Raw genomic sequence first — 18,353 nt, 5'->3', positions numbered from 1 at the left:
AAGACTGAGCTGCAGAGGGTGCATTAAACTCCCCATCTGCTCTTCACAGTGCTCATCACTGATTTATAACCCACAGTAAAGTCATCTGGCCAAAAAAATCATAGTGGATGAGACAAGCACACCAGAAGGCAGCTGAGCCTTTCCTTCCACAGTGTCCACAGAGGGAAATGTGTCCTGTTCAGATAGTGTATTCCCAATATTTGATTCTAGAATATATGGTAATGTGTAGGTATGTCAGTGTCCAGATGAATGAAGTCAGATTTTGTTCTCATTTATATGTGACTTTATAGGCATTATATCCGTTGGTTTTAGCATGACTATTAATTCGCTTCCATGTAAATTATGTTAAAGTGTCCTTGAGGACCTTAGTAGCTGTCCTGGAAGCTTGGAAGACTTTTGGGAAAGGCATGTGCATGTTTCCTCTTCCCTGGGAGCCACTCCTAACCCACTCCTTCCTTATGCTCACCTCCCGGTGGTGGTGCTGTCATCTGACCCTCTGCCCTTTCTGCCTGGACGTTTCATAGGCTCGTAGGAAGGCTTGGGTTGAAAACAACCTTGAAGATCACCTAGGCCAAACCCTCGGGCTGTGGGCAAGGACACTTCCCGCGGACCCAGTGAGATGTAGACTTCACATGGCCTCTCTTTGGGGAAGGACTCGCCTCGTCGTATTAAGCGCAACGCATTTCAGCGGTGTATGATGTGGGACAGCCGTGGGACAGTCGAAGCCAGGAGTCAGTACGGATTTGTGTGATGCCGGATAAATTTCGGCGACTTTCACGCTCCTGATAGCAGTGAGGCGGAGGGGTTTGCCGCCCCCGCCAGGTGAGTGAAGCCCCTTACCCGCACCTATATACCGGGGAGAGGAGGCGGGGGGAGGTCAGATGCTGTGCTGCTGGCAAGTATCCCCTGGCTCCCTCGCCCCTGCAACATCACAAACCCACCCAGCACCGATCCAAGGGACAGCTGCTGCCCCCGCCCCGAGCTGGCAGCGCGGCGGGGCCGGGGGCGGGTCGGGGGCGGTGCTCCTTCGCGGCCGTGCGGGACGGCGGCGGGAGCCGGAGCCGGGCAGGGTCGGCGGAAGCTGGATCTGGAGCTAGGCGCAGAAGGTGGTGAGCGGGGCTGACCCCAGCGGGGTGGGGCGGGGTGGGCAGGGGGGTGCAGCACTGCAGGTTACCCCTAAGCCGAGGCATTTCGACAGGGTCTGGCCGTCTTCCTTGTTGAGGAAGGTCGGCAGTTTGGGACTGGGGTGGGTTTTCTACCCCACTGACTAAATCCCGGTGCGCTTCAGTCTCGCCCTCGGTTTAAGCCGAGCCTCGCTGGGTAGGGCTGACCGACCCGATGAGAACTGTTGCTCGGTTTCCTGCAGCGCCCGGCGTCGCTTCCTCCCGTTGCCCGATGCTAAGCGGTGCCTGCCCGCTGGAGCGGGTCCCGGCGGTTCGGGAAGCCGCTGTACGCGCAGGGAGCGGCTCCTGCCCGCCGTGCCTCACCGGCGGGCGCTGCTCCGGGAGAGCCTGCTGAACGTTCTGTCTTTCGTGTGTCGTAATCAAGGGCATTTGATTTTCACATGTGTTTAGCCCAGAGGATGTGTTAGGCCTGTGTTTCGTTGTTCCCAAACCTTTTTCGGAAAGAACTAATTTTTGTCCTTACTGACTTCGTGGGTTATCAAAGTGCTTGAACTGACTGAGCACTTCGTTTTGGAGAAATTGGCTTTGCTGGAGGCAAAGAGTGGAGAGGTCTGGGAGAGCCTGGGGACAGCATCACTCGGGGTTGCGCTGCTTTGGGAAGGAGCGATGCCAAAAGAGAGGAGGCACAGGTTGGTTTCCATTTCTAAGAGATGCTATGACCTGGGGAGTTTGGTAGTGCAGAGCATTGGGTCACCACCATGCAAGAGCATTTTTGGCTCTGTGGGCATAAGCAGATTGCCACCCGTGTGCTTTTTCACATTGTTTGCAGGAAGATGACAGAAAAGGAATTGCTCCCTCTGCAAATAAATTGTAAAACGCCTATCTGATGTACCAGGAGAAGAGCTGAGCTTAGACAGCACAATGTGGAAAAAGAGAACAGGATGGATGCACAAATATGTGCCCTTTTCAAACACTTGATAGCTGTAACAGCATCATCTCAGTACAGGTAATGAAGTTCAGGGCAGAAAGCAAGTAAAGCAAACTCTTCCAATCCTTGCAAACACTGAACAGTTAGAGAAAGATTGTGGAAAGAGTGGTACAGGTACCAATTTGCCACATTGCTTAACACTTACATAAGCAAAGAAAATTAGGAATGCATACTGAGTATAATTAAATTCTTAGGTGATCATAGGAGGATGGGAGAAAGCTGAATAAAAGAAATGTATAAAATCTGGACAATACAGAATGGTTGTTGCTGGTTGAAACTGGCTGCTGACTGTTTTGCTTCCCCAGTTTCTACTCAGGCTGAGACATCTGTACCACCCAAGGTGGGGGAACAAGAGGCAGGCAAGTTACACGCATCTTTCTCTTGCGTCCCTGACTTTTCTCTGTTCCAGTATTCAGGCTTGCCTGCCTGCAGACTGCTACTTGCAATGTGTGCATTACCATCAACAGAAGAAATGCTGTAGGACCTTGAATTGACGAGGGTTATTCAAGCATCCAAGTCTACTCTAGTACTATCACCAAACTGGTGAATGTGTGTATAGGAATGTAGCAGGCTTAGGAGTTTTTTGCCATTTACATTTTGTTAACCTTTTCAGACATAAAGGCTGACTGGGACAGCTTGTGTCTGCCAAGTGTCTTGGTCCATAATTGGGTCTTACTGGTGTAGTGCAAATTATAAATTGTATTCTGTAAATTCCCCATCAGAGGCAGGAAGCAGTGCATTTTTCCTCCTAGTGCCCTATCTGTGCAGAAGCAGAAGAGGAATTAACTCAACTGTAGAGTACATCTAGAAGTTACTGAAAAACCTGGTGTTTCTGATCAGTTTGAGACTTGGGATTTAAATACAAATAAATCAAGACATTTACACCTCATTTGCACTTACTTGCAAGCACTCCTCCCCTTGTGTCTTCATGACTGTGGTTACCTCCTTTTCCTGGCTTGCACAGAGGAAATTCTGTTACAGCATAGTCAATCCATGGTGCTGCTGCAAAAACTAACCTCAGGAGATGCAGCTGAAGCGGCAGGCTACCTCTTCCACTCCTGCTGCTGCTCCCTCTTCTTCCCTGCATCAGACACATCAGCTGTAGTCTTCGCTTTCAAGTGTCCTTGATAGCCTCACCATATGTGATGTGCCACCTTTCCTTACCAAGATATATCCCCTGGGCTTTGATTAAGCCATGCTCTCAGCATCTGGCTCCCTCAAACTATCATCTTTGTATTTCCCTGAGCTTCCCTTGTACACACTTACAGCTTCATGCAGGCACCTTGCCCATCATTTCATTAATTTCCTTAACATGATCCAGCATGTTTGCTTTTGTGTTGATGCCTTCAGAGGCTGCCTGGTGAGATGCTGAGACAAGTCCCCGCTTGTGCTGCCACGGTTCCTGTCACTGGAATTAGTCTGGCTCTGGGTTTGAGTGCAACTGTGTCCTCTAAAGCTAGGACACCTGAGAGGCAATGTTTCACTGATCACTCTATCTACTACCCGCAGAAACTCTGTTCCCATAGTATGTATTATCCTCACTTGCTCTTTTATGGCATTTCAAGTACAACCATGCACCCTTATGCTTACATGTGACAGTGTGGTTCACTGCAACTCCCTTTGCAACAGTGTTGTATCTTTGCTTAAGTTATCACAGACAGTTTTGCAGTGTCAGTATGTAAATATTATGCACATAAATACAGTTTTTAAAATGCCATGGTCTCTTTGTCAAGGGATGGCTTGCAGCCTGCATTAGCACATGTGGGATGGTGTGAGGATACGGATCTTTTCTGTTTTACCATTGAGGGGAAACAGACAACTGAAGGAGAAAGGCTGTCTTCTTACAGGCTGAGGCACCTGATTCAGGAAGCAGTCACAGTGAGTGGAGTTATTGTGGTAGCACATCTGTGCCTAAAATTCTCTTGACATTTCAGTTCACAGGACGTATCTGGTACTGAATCTGCTTATTTAGGGAGGAAAAAAATCTGAAACAAACCATTCATTTGCAGAGGTTTCTGTTGAATCAAGTGCACAAAATTCTGTGCTGGCTTTATGTTGTGTCAAGATTTCTAAGGAGGTTAAAATGAAATCTGCTTGACGTTTTTGGGTTTGGTATGAACCATATACTTTGTTTTCATAAAATATACTGTAGCCAGCATGTCAGCTGTATTTTACCATAGGAAAGTGTTTTCTTATTACTCTGGACTCCACTTACTGGGTGACAGCTTCATTAGTTAAGGAATAATCATTCCATTGAATTGTAAAGTTGAGGGTCACTTTTTGTTCAGCAGAGCCCCTTGACAAGTCTGCAAGACGGTTCCCAAGATGGGCCCTCAACATGGAGGTGAAGTGCAAGAGACAAAGGCTTTCAGCTATGCTTGTGTGTACATTCATGTCATCTGGCATTGACAGAATGCTGTGCCACAGCACTGACAGGGACAATAGAGACTTTAAATCCATTCACTTCCATTTTGTCCACAAACTGTATTCCTGATAGGTGAAGGAGGTAGTGCCTGATATGTCCAGGGTTTTTTCCCCTTTACCTGGAGGGATGCTAAATCTGAGAGTTCTGAGCCCTGCAGTTGTTAGCTTCACAGGTGACACAGGATGAAAGCAAGCTCTTATAACAACAAACTACTTGCCCTGGAGCTTGATATTTTATCTGGTAGGTGTTGCTCTGAGTGGAGGAGCCCTGTGAGAAGTCTGTGCAGCTGCACCCACTGCTTGGCCCCAGGCATTGAGCCTAGCACTGGTCTGCTTGTCTCAAATACAAAAGGTGGTTATCAGGACCCCATGTTAAAAGTCAGGCACATACTAGCAAAGCTTAATTAACTTGTGTTTATTCTAAGATTAATTGCATCACCACCATCCCTTCACACATACTGAATGGCATCTTCTCCCAAGAGGCATGGAAGGGTAGCAGGGACAGGATGACTCAACCATGAAAGAAGAGACAGAAAGACAGAAGCAGCTGAAATACTTTCATATACTTATCTCACTGAGGGAAACAGGTTTAAACTAATTATTATTTTTTAATCTTTCTTTTTGCCCAGTGGGTAACCATTCCATCTTACAATGAATTTTGTCGTAAAAACCCCCCAAACAAACAAACAAACAAATAAAACATCCCACCTTTTAAATTTGGAATTGCAAGAAATCAAACAAGAAGTCATTCCACAAAATGTAGTAATTAAGGAACCCTGATACCTGTCAGTTGTACCCTCTTCCCTGGCTAACCTTGTCCTGGATCTCCTTTCAGCCTGCTGTCTTTCTGGGTACCTGTGGTCTTTTACTTTGGCAGTGATATCTTAGTGGCTGTGTTTGACTGTAGAAATCAGTTACCAAGATCCAAAGCTATTAAGGGGAGCCAAATGGCTTTGTGAACCTTGGTGTTTCTTCTTCCTGATCATCTGCTGTCGTTAAACTATTCAACTTTAGAAGCTTGACTGTCATTGAGGTTTTTGCCTGGGGTTGAATTTGTCTCAAAGTAGCCAACAGGAACAGAAGTTACTCAGTGAAAGTACATGGAATAAAGCTGGGACTGGACACTGAGAGACCAAATATGACCCATCACTATGATAACAGAATGGGTTCTGAGGTTTGGGTTCATTTGGCGTTGGTGTTTTGGTTTGTTTTTTCCCCAATGAAAAATTGCAGGCTGATGAAAAATTTTCAACAGAAGTGGGAAATAAATACTTTCCCCTGGCAATTGTATGTCCTTTGGGTGAGAGTCAGACTCACAGTCTCATGGGAAACAGGACCAGGAGGGCCTCATTTCCCCATGTGAGATCTCAGATGTACAAGAGACTTCTTTCCCCATTCACATCCTAAGAGACACAGGGATCAGATAGATCTCTGCTCCCCAAGTATCTTATTGGCAATGGGAATACAGTGTTTGGGACAAATCTTGCTGTACCTGAGCACAGCCAGTGTGAGCCTCAGCAGTGGGTTACTGCTGCAGCTAGGACTGTGAAAGTAGGTATAAAGGGCACTGAATTGGTGCAAAAAGGATGAAGAACTCTGGGATACAACTGTGTATGCCAACAGATCTCCTGTGGATAAGCTTCTTGATGGTCTGGTCCAAATATGTCTGTGTTCTTCAAAGGTAATTAAAATCTTAGACCTCTCCATCTCTTTGTGTACACTTGCTATTTGAATATGAATGCACACATTTAAAGATAAAGGATGTATTGTGTTCTGCACTGCATCACTGGCATGTTTAATCAGCTCAAGACTTGGTAGACTCTGTTTCTTCACCTTGCTGGGGATTGGGGCATTGTATTGAATGAAGGGCTAAATGGGCAGGAGCACTGCTCCCTCTGTGGGGGGAGAGATTAAAGAAGAGATTTGCGGAGGCAAAAGAGGTCTGGAAAAGAAGCAAAATTGTTATATTTGTATTGCTTGGAGATACAGTCCCTGTTGCAGAGATCCATGCCTATTTCCTCCAGGAGAGCTTTTTGGGAAGAAACAAAGGGAAAGGAAAGGATCACTGCTACAAACAGACAAAACCATTACAGGGCAAAGGATCCAGCTTTTTGTTACAGGAGACAGATTGCCAGAGAAAGGATATCTAGGAGCTGTTTCACTCCCCTCTCCATGCCAGTAGCCACACCTGCCTCAGCCTACATGTTTCTGGTCAAAGCAATGGGGTGCATGTCCTCACATCCAGAGGATATGCTAGGTCCACCCCTAGGGAAGCTGACCTCAGGGTTCACCTGCAGCCTCCCAGCTCTCCTTCTGCATGGGGAGGTGGCCAGGAAGCTATCTGGCTCCCTTGAGGTGGAACATTAATATAATCAATGTTATCAAAACATTTGGATTTCAACAATGGTGACTTTTAACAGCTGCACTAGATAATTTTCTTTACTGAACTTGGACAGGCTTAAACCATAAGTGATTCAGTGATTGAAGAGATGAGAGCAACACAACAATGTATTAACATTCATCCCCAGAGATCTGCTTCCCTAATGCAGTTCAAACCAAACGTGCTGAAAGGGTAGAGTTCTGAGATGTATAATGATTGTGCAAGCGGGTTTTTTTTCCCCCAGGGCTGGGGTGAGGATCTTTTTGAAAGTGGCCTTACTTTTGCTTTAATCTGCATCATCTGTGATTGTTTCTTCATATACAATCAGTTTAATTTGCTTTGTTAAAAACAGCTCAGGGACCATGGTTTAATTTTAGTATTGTGTGACCATAGGAACACAAAAATCTGCAACTTGTCCTTGCGCATATACAGTATTCAGTTTGCAGGTTTCAGGTAAGTGAACTGAAATTGCAGGCTGTCTGAAATAAAAGAGAATAAATAAATAATGGTGTATAATCCAGAAAGACCTGATTCCTGGCAGTCTTTAGGGGATAATGTGAAATGAATTTGAGTGCAGACACAGTGCTCCAGTGCTTAAAGAGGTGCCAGGGGACAGCGGGCTGTCATGGTCCTGGAGCACTCTGCAAAAGGAGAAAAGTGTTACTAAGTCATAGCTGTACAGCAGGGATCAAGATGGTACCTTTGGTACTGTGTATGCCATGCTGTAACTGGACAGCAGAATGATGTGGCTAGCAGGAATAAAACAAGCCAGGATTCCAATCGGTTTGTTTATTTATGAAATACCTGTCACCGAGAGCAGGCAAAATTAAGTACTTTTCCTCATGTTTTAGTTAGTTAGGTTGTTTGTTTTTCTATTATGTTTTACTACAAATTCAGTATTTTTATTACTAAACTCTTCTGCTTTTATTTACCTTTTTTCTAGGAGCTTTTCTCAGTATGCAACCTCATTAGATTTGGGTGTGACAACTAACCACATCCTGAGCACTGGACATTTGATTTGCATCCCCCATACCTTCCTGCTTGTAAGTATTTAATTCATTCTCCTCGCTTGTTTTTGTCTTACTTTTTAAAAGCAGATTCAACTGACAGGCCCTGGTTCTGATTCCAGGTCATGATGTCTTTCCTTTACATTGATATAAATAACTCTATAATCTTCAGGTCCATGGGAAATATAAATGGTACAAGCATTTGCTCCTATCTGAATTAATGTAAGCATCATTATGGCTCTGAGAGTTTCCTTTTCCCAGTCTAAGACAAAACCCCTAACAAAATACAACTTATTTTAACCTGAGACCAAACCACCTGGGCACTTGTCTTCTTGGATTTTAGAAGTCACAAATTTAAATTGTATTAAATCATTATTAAGAAATGAAATTCGGTCATAAATTAAAAGGAAAAGTTTGCTTGTGGCAGGAAATAGTTTTTCCTTTTCCTCGTGTACACCATTTTATGGAGTCAGTTGGTGACTGACCCTGTTTCCTAGGCACTGTAATAATGGGATTTTTTGCTCCTGGAGGGTCTGTCTGTAACAGGAGAAAGAGGCATCCTATTTACTTATGGTCTTTTAATTGCCAAAGACATTTATGCAAGAGTAAGAAGTATTAAGGATCCTATTTTTGCTGAATTCCAAGTGAGCAATCATTCTTTGTCTTTCCTACTTACATTTTCAGTGGAATAAAATGCTGCTCACTTCTTTGCTGTCTAGAGCTACTGTCTAATTTAGTTGCCTGATGTTGAATTGCTACATTTTTCAAGTCTAGAGCAAATTGCCTTTCGAGGCTGAAGAGTTCCCTGTTTGTAAAGTTCATTCAGTTCTTTAGTACGAGCATGAGAAGATTTTTAATGGCATTAAATGCTTTGTGTTACATATTAGTTGGAAGGATGATACATGATGATACAGTCCTACATGCTAAAGGAAATAAATGTAGAAAATGAGGGAGGTGAGAAGGAAGATGAAAGAATTGAGTCAGAAGCTCGCTGGCCTTTGTGTATGTATATTGAATTAGCAAAGGTAGTGAGAAACCTTAATCTTTTTAATAGATCTACTGAAAACTTGCTGCCAGCTTGTGGAATTAATTACTATGATAATAGAACTTGGGGCGCAACACACATCTAGGGATGAGGAGGCTTCATCCTGGAACTGGTATCACTGTATTGCCTGGGAACTTGCAGTCCTCTTCCTGCTCTTCCTACATTGATGCTGAGTGAAGGAGAGGGCAGTTCTAGTTTCAGGTCATGAGGGGATGATATCCTTACCTGCACACTCCTGGCTTTATCTTGCCAAAAAGGCAAAAGAGAGCAGAGAACACACTTGTGAGTTCTTTCATAGAGATCATCAATGTCATCTTCAATGTGTATCCTCCGTCTCCCCTCTCCTACTTGAAACAAAGAGCTGTCTGCTCCATACAGAGCAAGAAGTTTTTGCACAGACCCATAATCCACCTTGCAACTCATCTCCCTTTCCTAGCCATTTCTGAGCCAGACTAATATCCAGTCATTTCAATGCTATCTAGCATCTGCTAGCCACCAGATCCCCCCAGTCAGGGGAATGATCTCAAGTCATCCATTGTGGATGCATCATTCAGCCAGTGTGAGTGTGCTTCTTTGACCCTCGTCTCCATGTCCCCATGTCCCCTTGGGTACACACATGTTCAAGCATGGGAACTGGATGCACAGGAGGACAGTTTGTGCAAGATAACAAAGTCTGGGGTTCAGAGGCAGCTTCTGCCAGGATCCATGGACATCTGATGTGGGTGAACTTCTTCAAATGTCCTACACTGGGTCAGGAAGCAACTCCCTGACCCACTTCACAGACCCCTAATTTTGAAGATGGTGGAAATCTAATCCTTCTGATGCACTTATCCTTTGCCTTTCTGTATACACTGGGCTGAAATCAGACAAAAAGGTTTTAAAATCTTAGGGAATAAAGGCAAATACAACCAACAGCATATTGATGTCTGGTGGGATGAGGGATGTCAATGTAGTAACTATGGTAAAGACAAATCAATCTCTTTTCTGTTAGGAGTTGTTTACAATATTTATTTGTTTATGTTTATGTCCTTTTGTATCTCTACTGAAACATTTTGAAGCCTTTGAAACAGCCAAGGTATTTCTCAGCTTGTAGTCACAAAAGGCCAGGATGAACCAAGAAAATAAAATACTTATCTACGGCTGATAAAGTCTCAAGAAAATTAATCTACCAGATTTATCTTTGCTTCCTATTTCTCAATTGTTAGGGCTTCAGTGATTGTGAGCATGCTGCATTAAATTATATTTCACTGAGCCTGGAGAAACAGAATTGTTGCATCAAGATATGCAGAGAAATCCAACACAGGCAACTGGATGGTAAAGGATTTATGACACTGGGACTATGAAAAAGCTTTCTGTTCATTGCATGCCAACCTGGAGAGTGCTGCAGTGCCCTGTATCATTCATTTTAGGCTGAACTGGGAGATGACTACTGCCTCAGAGATGCTCCAGTTTCAATTACAAATGTTACATATAATTTGGTGCCTAGGGCTAATTGATGAGGCCTCTGCTCCTCACCAGGTTTCCATTTTCTGGAAAAGAAAATCCAGGTTTTGTGACAGGTACCACTGAAGATGCAAAGAGTTGTTAACTGTGGCATGGTTCCCCAGACACAATGCTGCATGGTACCTGGGATTTACATCTTGCATAGTGATAGCTTGCTTACTCCCTCACCTACCCAGTTTGCCCTGGTTTTGGTGAGTGCAAATTTACCTCTCTCTGCTTACTACAAGATAAAAGACAAAATGAAAAATTCCAATTAGGCCTGTTGACAGTATCTGTCAGGTAGTCCAATCCTTGGAATAGTGGTTCTCCTCACTCTGGAAAGTGATTGATACTGAGGACACAAATATGCTAGACATTATTTTTGGGGACTGATCAAGTTCTTGCTATCTTGTACATCTGAAAGCAGCAGAGAGTGATGGTGTCATCTGTGCTTGGCACTGTGAGTAGTTTTGCTGAAATGAGTGAATCCATCTAACCAGATTGTGCATCAGAGCAGCAAGGCTTGTAACTGTGGAATAACAGCAGTGGGAAAACTCAGCTTGTGTTGGAAACAGGAGTATGAGCTGGGACTTTTAGTGGTGGGGCTAGATTTGATGACTCAGAATGCTTCCACAAGCTGCACAGACTTGTCCTGGGATCGCAGAGGTACCTCTGAGAAAGTAACCAAGATCCAGGTACACCACATACATCTTAGTCTCCCAGCAGAAAGGTCCAAGTTATGTCCCAGGAGTTTTTTGGGACTGGTTATATGGGAAGGGTTCTTCTATCAGAGTTTTTCTTCAACTCCAGTTCTCCAGCAGCAGCACTTTAAATTCAATTTTGGCCTCAAGCTAAGTTGCATTTTAAAGACTAGATGAGGGAAAGGTAGGGAACCACTACAGAATCTGAAAACTTCAGTTCCTTATTTCAATTCCTTGATTTATTTATGGCTCTGAGAAAGACAACAGGTTTGTTGCAGTTAGCCACTTTCAATTTCACCATTATACTTTGCAGTCAGTGAGAAAATTCCCAGTCTTTTTTTCTAGGGCCAGGTTTGGGCTAGAATCTGTGTTGGTTTATTCTGTTTTCAGAAATGCACAAAACAAATTACTAAACAAGAAGGTGAAGATGACATCTGGCTTTATTGGAGGCTATTCTTCTGGGAGGACTAGGGTAAGAGAGGAAAATGGTTCACTTCACACCACTTACCTTCTTCTCCTAGCAGAAGCAGGAACTTGAGCTAAAGCGTTAGCTGTGGTGCACTGAATAAAACTACTTGTGGCAGTTGAAGGCTTGGAGATGTGATTTGTGGCATGTCAGAGATTCGTGCAGCCCTGGGAGTGTGTAGCCACATTTTGGTCCAGAATGATGTTTTCATCCCTACCCCACACCACTGGCTGAGCCATCCAGGCTTCTCTTTGTCAGGATTGAAGTGTTGGGACAGCACCAGGGAATGTCATCAGGATCAGATCCATTTTATTTCTGCGTGCATTTTGTACCTTTTGTACTCAGATGTCAGGACCAGATATGTTCGTATTCTAAGTCTGTTGGTTTACTCCAACAAGTGACAGACAGTTGGTAAAAACCATTTTAGGTTGAGTAGCATCTTACAGTTTAGGTCCATATTTTTGAGTGTCTGATTAAACTAAGACATATTAATATATTTTTTTCTTCCTAAAATATTACCCAAAGAGCCAGTTTAGCACAAGCTGCATTTTATGGTGAGATTCATTTATACATCACATTGCTACACAGGGTGAATGAGGCAACTATGATCTGGGCCACAGTCATTTGGAATCACAGTGTACAGTGTCTCTGATCTCACTACAAAACAGTCAGTTAAAAATAACCGAGTTGACATTGTAAGACCTATAAAGGCTCTGTGATCCAGCAGAATGCTCACATCTCTGCTTAACTGTGAGCTTCTGATTAGTCCTATATAAGACCATAAATTTTCTGCTAACTTCAAAGAAAGTCTGATGCCAAAATTCTTCCTTGTACCAGGGCCAAAACTGTTAATGGTAAAAGCAGAACATAGCAGATTTCAAATTTGTTAAGAATTTAAAGGCTTTTAACTTCTGCCATGTTAAAGAATTTATGTGAATTCGTTCTTCAAATTATAGAGCAATTCAATTAATAATGGTTCTGCTTTTCATTATGATGAGTAATCAAGAATAAACATATATCAAAACTTATCTTTTAAAAAGGATAAATTAGCTATAACGGACTTAACTACTTCCAGAACATGAAACGAACACATATTGTTCTATTAGTTCTTTTTGGATTGCTAAATTAAAGACAGTTCAAAAGGAATATAATCTCATAAGGATCTCTCTTTGTTCAGTCTGTTGTGATTTATTTCACAAGGTACAATAAAAACTGCTTCTTGTGGGGCTAAATACTTATTACAAGGTAAGAAATGTTTTTATCTGGTATTTGCAGATGCACTTTTGAACTCCTACATATATTTTGCAGGCTATTGGGATGCTTGATTAAGACTACAGAAAGTTCTGCAATAAAACAATAAAGTCAATAAACAATAAACCAACATCTGGAATGTAACCTTTTATCCATGAAAACATTATGGATGTGTACATACTACTATATCAAGGTCAGGGCATAGGCCTATCATCATCTCTCCTGCTGCATCTGCAAACACAGCTTCTGGCATGGATGTGGCCAGCTAGCAATTTTCAAGCAGTGCCATCATTCATTCCCAAAGGCAGCTGTGATTTGGTCATCACATGGGGATTAAAGAATTTAACCATCTTTATTTAGAATAAACCTTTATTTAGAATAAACCAAACCAGGTTGGAAGAGACCTTCAAGATCATCGCGTCCAACCCATCAACCAATCCAACCCACCCAAACAGCTAACCCATGGCACCAAGCACCCCATCAAGTCTCCTCCTGAACACCTCCAATGACGGCGACTCCACCACCTCCCTGGGCAGCCCATTCCAATGGGCAATCACTCTTTCTGTATAGAACATCTTCCTAATATCCAACCTGAACCTCCCCTGGTGCAGGCTGAGACTGTGTCCTCTTGTTCTGCTACTGGGTGCCTGGGAGAAGAGACCATCATCCGCCTGTCTATAACCTCCCTTCAGGTAGTTGTAGAGAGTGATAAGGTCACCCCTGAGTCTCCTCTTCTCCAGGCTGAGCAACAACGTGCCACACAAGTTGACCCCGAGACCACTAAACAGCGTTGACCTGTTTGATGTAGTAATACAGATGTACTTTGGAGGTATAGAAAATAAGGGGGTTTAAAAATGTAGGATTAGATTCTACCTACTGAATCTCACAGAATCACAGACTGCCAGTTTCAAAGGGACCCCAAGGATCATCTTGTCCAGCCTTCAGTTAAACAACTCACGGTGGGGAAGGGTCAATTTTAATTCACTGATGGATAAGATTTCTCCTAATGCCTGAATTTTGGAAAAGAGAGATATGAAATGAGCTAATGCTTTCAGAATTGCCGCCTATTGCTAAGGGATAGTAACGTGTAACTCTTAAGAGCTAGATTCTGTCAGGCACACATTAGATCACATTATGTCCTAGTAAATTAATTTTGCCTTTTTTTTCCCCCTTCCTCTTCTAGTTCTGAAGAATACCAACTTACACTGTCCTGAGCTTAAGCACTAAAGGATAAATTTGATCACTGCCTGGCTTCTCATCTCTTCCTTGTGATGGAAAAATGGTCGCCTAAAATGAACCCCTTGTTATGCCGCTGAAACTGCCTTTGAATCTGAGCTCCGTCGTGACTTTTAAAACACAAACCCAAAAATGTCAGAACTTGACTCTTCATCTGGATTTGTAGGAAATATGGAAAATGGAACTTTTCTGGAGCTGTATCCCACGTCCCTTTCAACTTCAGTGGATTCATCGCCTGGCCGTTTATCCAATGTCTACGTATATGTTTCTATATTCCTTAGTCTCTTAGCATTTCTCCTTTTGCTATTAATCATTGCCCTTCAGAGGCTGAAAAACATAATTTCATCCAGTTCCTCCTACCCAGAATATAATAGTGATGCTGGAAGTTCTTTCACTAATTTAGAGGTTTGTAGTATTTCTTCCCAGCACTCTGCTCTTTCAAACCTTTCTTCGTGAAATTGAATGAAAGGAAACACAGGGAATGGAAGAGCTTTGTCTAGGCTCTTGGGGAGGTAGTGCATGCAACATTTGCCTTAGAAGACTATTATGAAGAGGTGGCTTTTAAAGTTTCCTTAGTTAGTTGGGTTTTATTTTTTCTTCTCTAGTCTTAATTTCCCCTTTTACTAATGTTCCTTTTCATTTTGGACAACGAACAATGGCATTTGAACATTGTTTCGTGCCTGTAATAGTGATGCTGTCTTTTTCTCGCACATACAGAGTTCATCAAGAGTATTTCTGCCAAATTGTAATACGGTTCTAACTGGATGTGTCATTTTTCTGCTCTAGTTGTGACCTCTCTGGTAATATCAGTAATACACTGACTACTTTTCTTTCTTCTTTTTTCAATTAGCCAAGGACTTCTGGATGAAATTACTATTGCAAAAGTATAAAAAAATCAGCTTAAATTTAAAGTTGTTGGTGTTGGAGGGTTTTTGGTTTTTTCTTTTTAATTTTCAGGTCTTTTTTTTTTTTCCTCCAGTATTTATTGATGTTTTTAAAAAGCAACTACAATCCATTTCTTGAAGAATGTAGCTTTTGTTTCTTTGCACTCCCAACTTGTTCTGTATAAAGTCTCTGTATTTCTCGTTCTGAGTCTCCTTGTTTAACTTAGTAAAGTGACTGCAATAGCAATGCTCACTGCTGAATGTGTGCAGGTATTTTTGGGCTCTGTTGCATCTCATTTGCCTAATGACTTGCTCCTTCAGAGGGCAGATTTTGCTGCTAAATCATAAATACCACACAACTCCTTCACTCATGCTATAGCTTAGTCTTACTGAATGCCAGTACAAACCAGTGTTTTTGTTTTAAAAGATCTGAATCGGCCACAACAACCCCATGCAGAGCTACAGGCTGGGGTCAGAGTGGCTGGAGAGCAGCCAGGCAGAGAGGGACCTGGGGGTGCTGGTTGATGGTAGGATGAACATGAGCCTGCAGTGTGCCCAGGTGGCCAGGAGGGCCAATGGCATCCTGGCCTGCATTAAGAACAGTGTGGCCAGCAGGAGCAGGGAGGTCATTCTGCCCCTGTACACTGCACTGGTTAGGCCACACCTTGAGTACTGTGTCCAGTTCTGGGCCCCTCAGTTTAGGAAGGATGTTGACTTGCTGGAACGAGTCCAGAGAAGGGCAACGAAGTTGGTGAGGGGCCTGGAACACAAGCCCTGTGAGGAAAGACTGAGGGAGCTGGGGCTGCTTAGCCTGGAGAGGAGGAGACTCAGGGGTGACCTTATTGCTCTCTACAACTACCTGAAGGGGGTTGTAAACAGGCAGAGGTTGGTCTCTTCTCTCAGGCAGCCAGCACCAGAACAAGAGGACACAGTCTCAGGCTGCGCCAGGGGAAGTTCAGGCTGGAGGTCAGGAGGAAGTTTTACACAGAGAGAGTGATTGCCCATTGGAATGGACTGCCCGGGGAGGTGGTGGAATCGCCATCACTGGAGGTGTTCAGGAGGAGACTTGACAGGGTGCTTGGTTACATGGGTTAGTTGATTAGGTGGTGTTGGGTGATAGGTTGGACTTGATGATCTTGAAGGTCTCTTCCAACCTGGTTTATTCTATTCTATTATCTGTGAATGGAATGACAGCCAGAATAGGTCCTAAAGTGTGTTTTAGGCATGAGAGGTTTGTACTCGTGAGCAGGGCTAGAAATTCCTTGTACAAGTTTGGACCTTCTGGGACAGATTTTTTTCCTACAATATGACAAATGCATGCTGAGGTGGAGCACAAACGCAAGGATCTGGGTAATGGCCAGGTAGACCTGTGCTCTGAACATCAGGAGCTGCAAGGTGTACTTGCACAGGGTATAAAGAGATGGGATGCTAAAAGGCAGTGACTCTGTCCTTTTCCCCATTAGTGTAAGGAGAGGCTAGAGATGAGGGGCTGAGGAATGGATGATGCTTCACAATCTCACTCCTCCTTGTGATACTATATTCAGGGTTAGGATTTCCCACTGCACTGAATGTAATCCAGCACTCAATTTCTGTAGTAAAATAACTAGCAGCATTGTGAACAGGGTCCTGCAGTCAGCTGGGAATCAAGTCAAATGATCAAAAAATTCTTCAAAATGTTAAGTGTTACCTGCTAAGGTCCCAGCTTCACACTGTGCACTGCAAGTCCTTGCTGTCCTTACTGCATTATGTGAGCATATCAGTCTTGCTGCTCAAGTCCATGCAAATTTCGCTGTCATGGCAGGATCCAAGTTTCTGTGGTGACCCTGAGGAAGGGTATGGCTATGTCACTGCTGTTTCTGTTGCGGGCATAGCAGCACACACAGCTTCAGGTGATGGGACAGCCTCAGCAGGAACACAGGACCACATCTTACCCTGCACATGGTGCTACTGCCAAGCATGCTGATGAGTTAGAGAGCTCCAGAAGACCTCCTGGCCAGATTTGTTACAAATAGCCTCCCATCCAGCTGTCATAGAATCATAGAGTCATTTTGGTTGGAAGCAACCTTTAAGATCAAGTTCAACCATTAGCCCTGTCAGTGTGTTCATCAACAAGACACATTCTGCCATTAACTACACAGGCTTTCAAAGAGACATTTAGAAAGCCTGGTGTAAATATAATTATTAGAAACACGGCTGCTTAATGCCAAACAACATATAGATGATGCTGGAGTTGGTGGTTTCAATTTTTGAAAGAGAATCTACAGTATGGTAAGTGGTAGTGATGTACAGTGGTGATAAGCTCCTTACAAAGGTCAATGAACTTTTTGACTAATAAACAATTTAAACTAGCAGGTTCTTTGGGTCAAACTGTTTTGATGACTATATGTGGTCTCTGGAATGTTGTATTTTCCTGGTTTGAGGCTGGACAGTTCCTCTATTGCTCCAAGAGGGACAAAAGAATGGCACACAAATGGATTGGAAAGTGACAGAAAGTTTAAATGGAAAATGAACTAATGTTTTACAGATATTGCAAAGCATAGTGGCAAAGATATCACAAAGCATACAGAGCCCTCACAGCACATCCAAAGGCCTCCTAACACTTCCCTTCTCCCCACCTGATGGTGTACCCAAAACACGCAGGGCTCTTTCTTCCCGCCCCACTGCTAGGCTAGTCTCAGACTGGCCAGGTCTGAGACTGCCCCTCCCCTCTTCTCCTCCTGGCATTAGGCCTAGCCAAACCTAAGGGACCTTGAGATACTCCCTCACTGTTACCTGATAGGGAGCATCTCCCATGAGAGCAGAGAGGGAAGAAAGAGGAAGAGAATGACTGCAGATGGATTTTATAGGGCACAGGATTTATGGGTGTGAAATATGCTGTTTCCTGTGATCACCTTACTGGGTTGAACACTTCGGGCACCGGAAGTGTAACTGATGTGGCAGTAACAGGAAGCACCCAGCCTGAAGAATTAACTATTTGAAAGTTATTGGGAAACGCTATGTCCTTTATGAAAGCTCTTCCAAATCCCAAACCAGTAACAGAATGCATTTGCATGTTGACTGGTAGATAAAAATAAATGAATGGTAAATCAAGAAGGAGCAACCATTCATCTGTCCTCTATTACTGACAACGTTGTAAATTTGCTGCTTCTTTTTGCTGAAAATGCAGGAATTTAATCAAAACCAGACATGAGACCACAGGTTGAGATGGGTATTTGTTCCCAGCAAGATGTTCCCATTACTGGTTTATGCTTTCACAAATAGAGACATTAATATTAAACATAGATTACTGAAAGTACTGGCTTTGCTCCATGAGGTGTTGTCAAACAAGAGCAAAAAGTGGTTGTCAGCCTGCACAAAGCAGCACA

General features: G+C 43.4%; 1 protein-coding gene across 5 annotated transcripts; it reads left to right on the top strand.

Moving 5' to 3' along the window:
- The first annotated feature begins 554 nt into the window (after positions 1-554).
- Positions 555-15,412, top strand: SERTM1 (serine rich and transmembrane domain containing 1). Of its 5 annotated transcripts, none has more exons than XM_068142781.1 (3): positions 555-822; positions 7,860-7,959; positions 14,052-15,412. In XM_068142781.1, the coding sequence occupies exon 3, from the start codon at positions 14,237-14,239 to the stop codon at positions 14,558-14,560; it is 324 nt and encodes a 107-aa protein (XP_067998882.1). In that variant the 5' UTR covers positions 555-822; positions 7,860-7,959; positions 14,052-14,236; the 3' UTR covers positions 14,561-15,412. The 5 variants fall into 5 exon arrangements, with proteins under 5 accessions (XP_067998882.1, XP_067998854.1, XP_067998890.1 ...); XM_068142753.1 differs by lacking the exon at positions 555-822 and adding an exon at positions 994-1,106; XM_068142789.1 differs by lacking the exon at positions 555-822 and adding an exon at positions 1,077-1,109.
- The last annotated feature ends 2,941 nt before the right edge of the window (positions 15,413-18,353 follow it).

Source organism: Melanerpes formicivorus, unplaced genomic scaffold (genome assembly GCF_026170545.1).
Source record: "Melanerpes formicivorus ecotype bairdi unplaced genomic scaffold, bMelFor1.0.p_v2 SCAF_1, whole genome shotgun sequence".
In the NCBI taxonomy this organism is placed as follows: domain Eukaryota; kingdom Metazoa; phylum Chordata; class Aves; order Piciformes; family Picidae; genus Melanerpes; species Melanerpes formicivorus.
The sequence above is the reverse complement of the archived record's forward strand: the minus strand, read 5'-3'. Positions and strand labels throughout refer to the sequence as shown.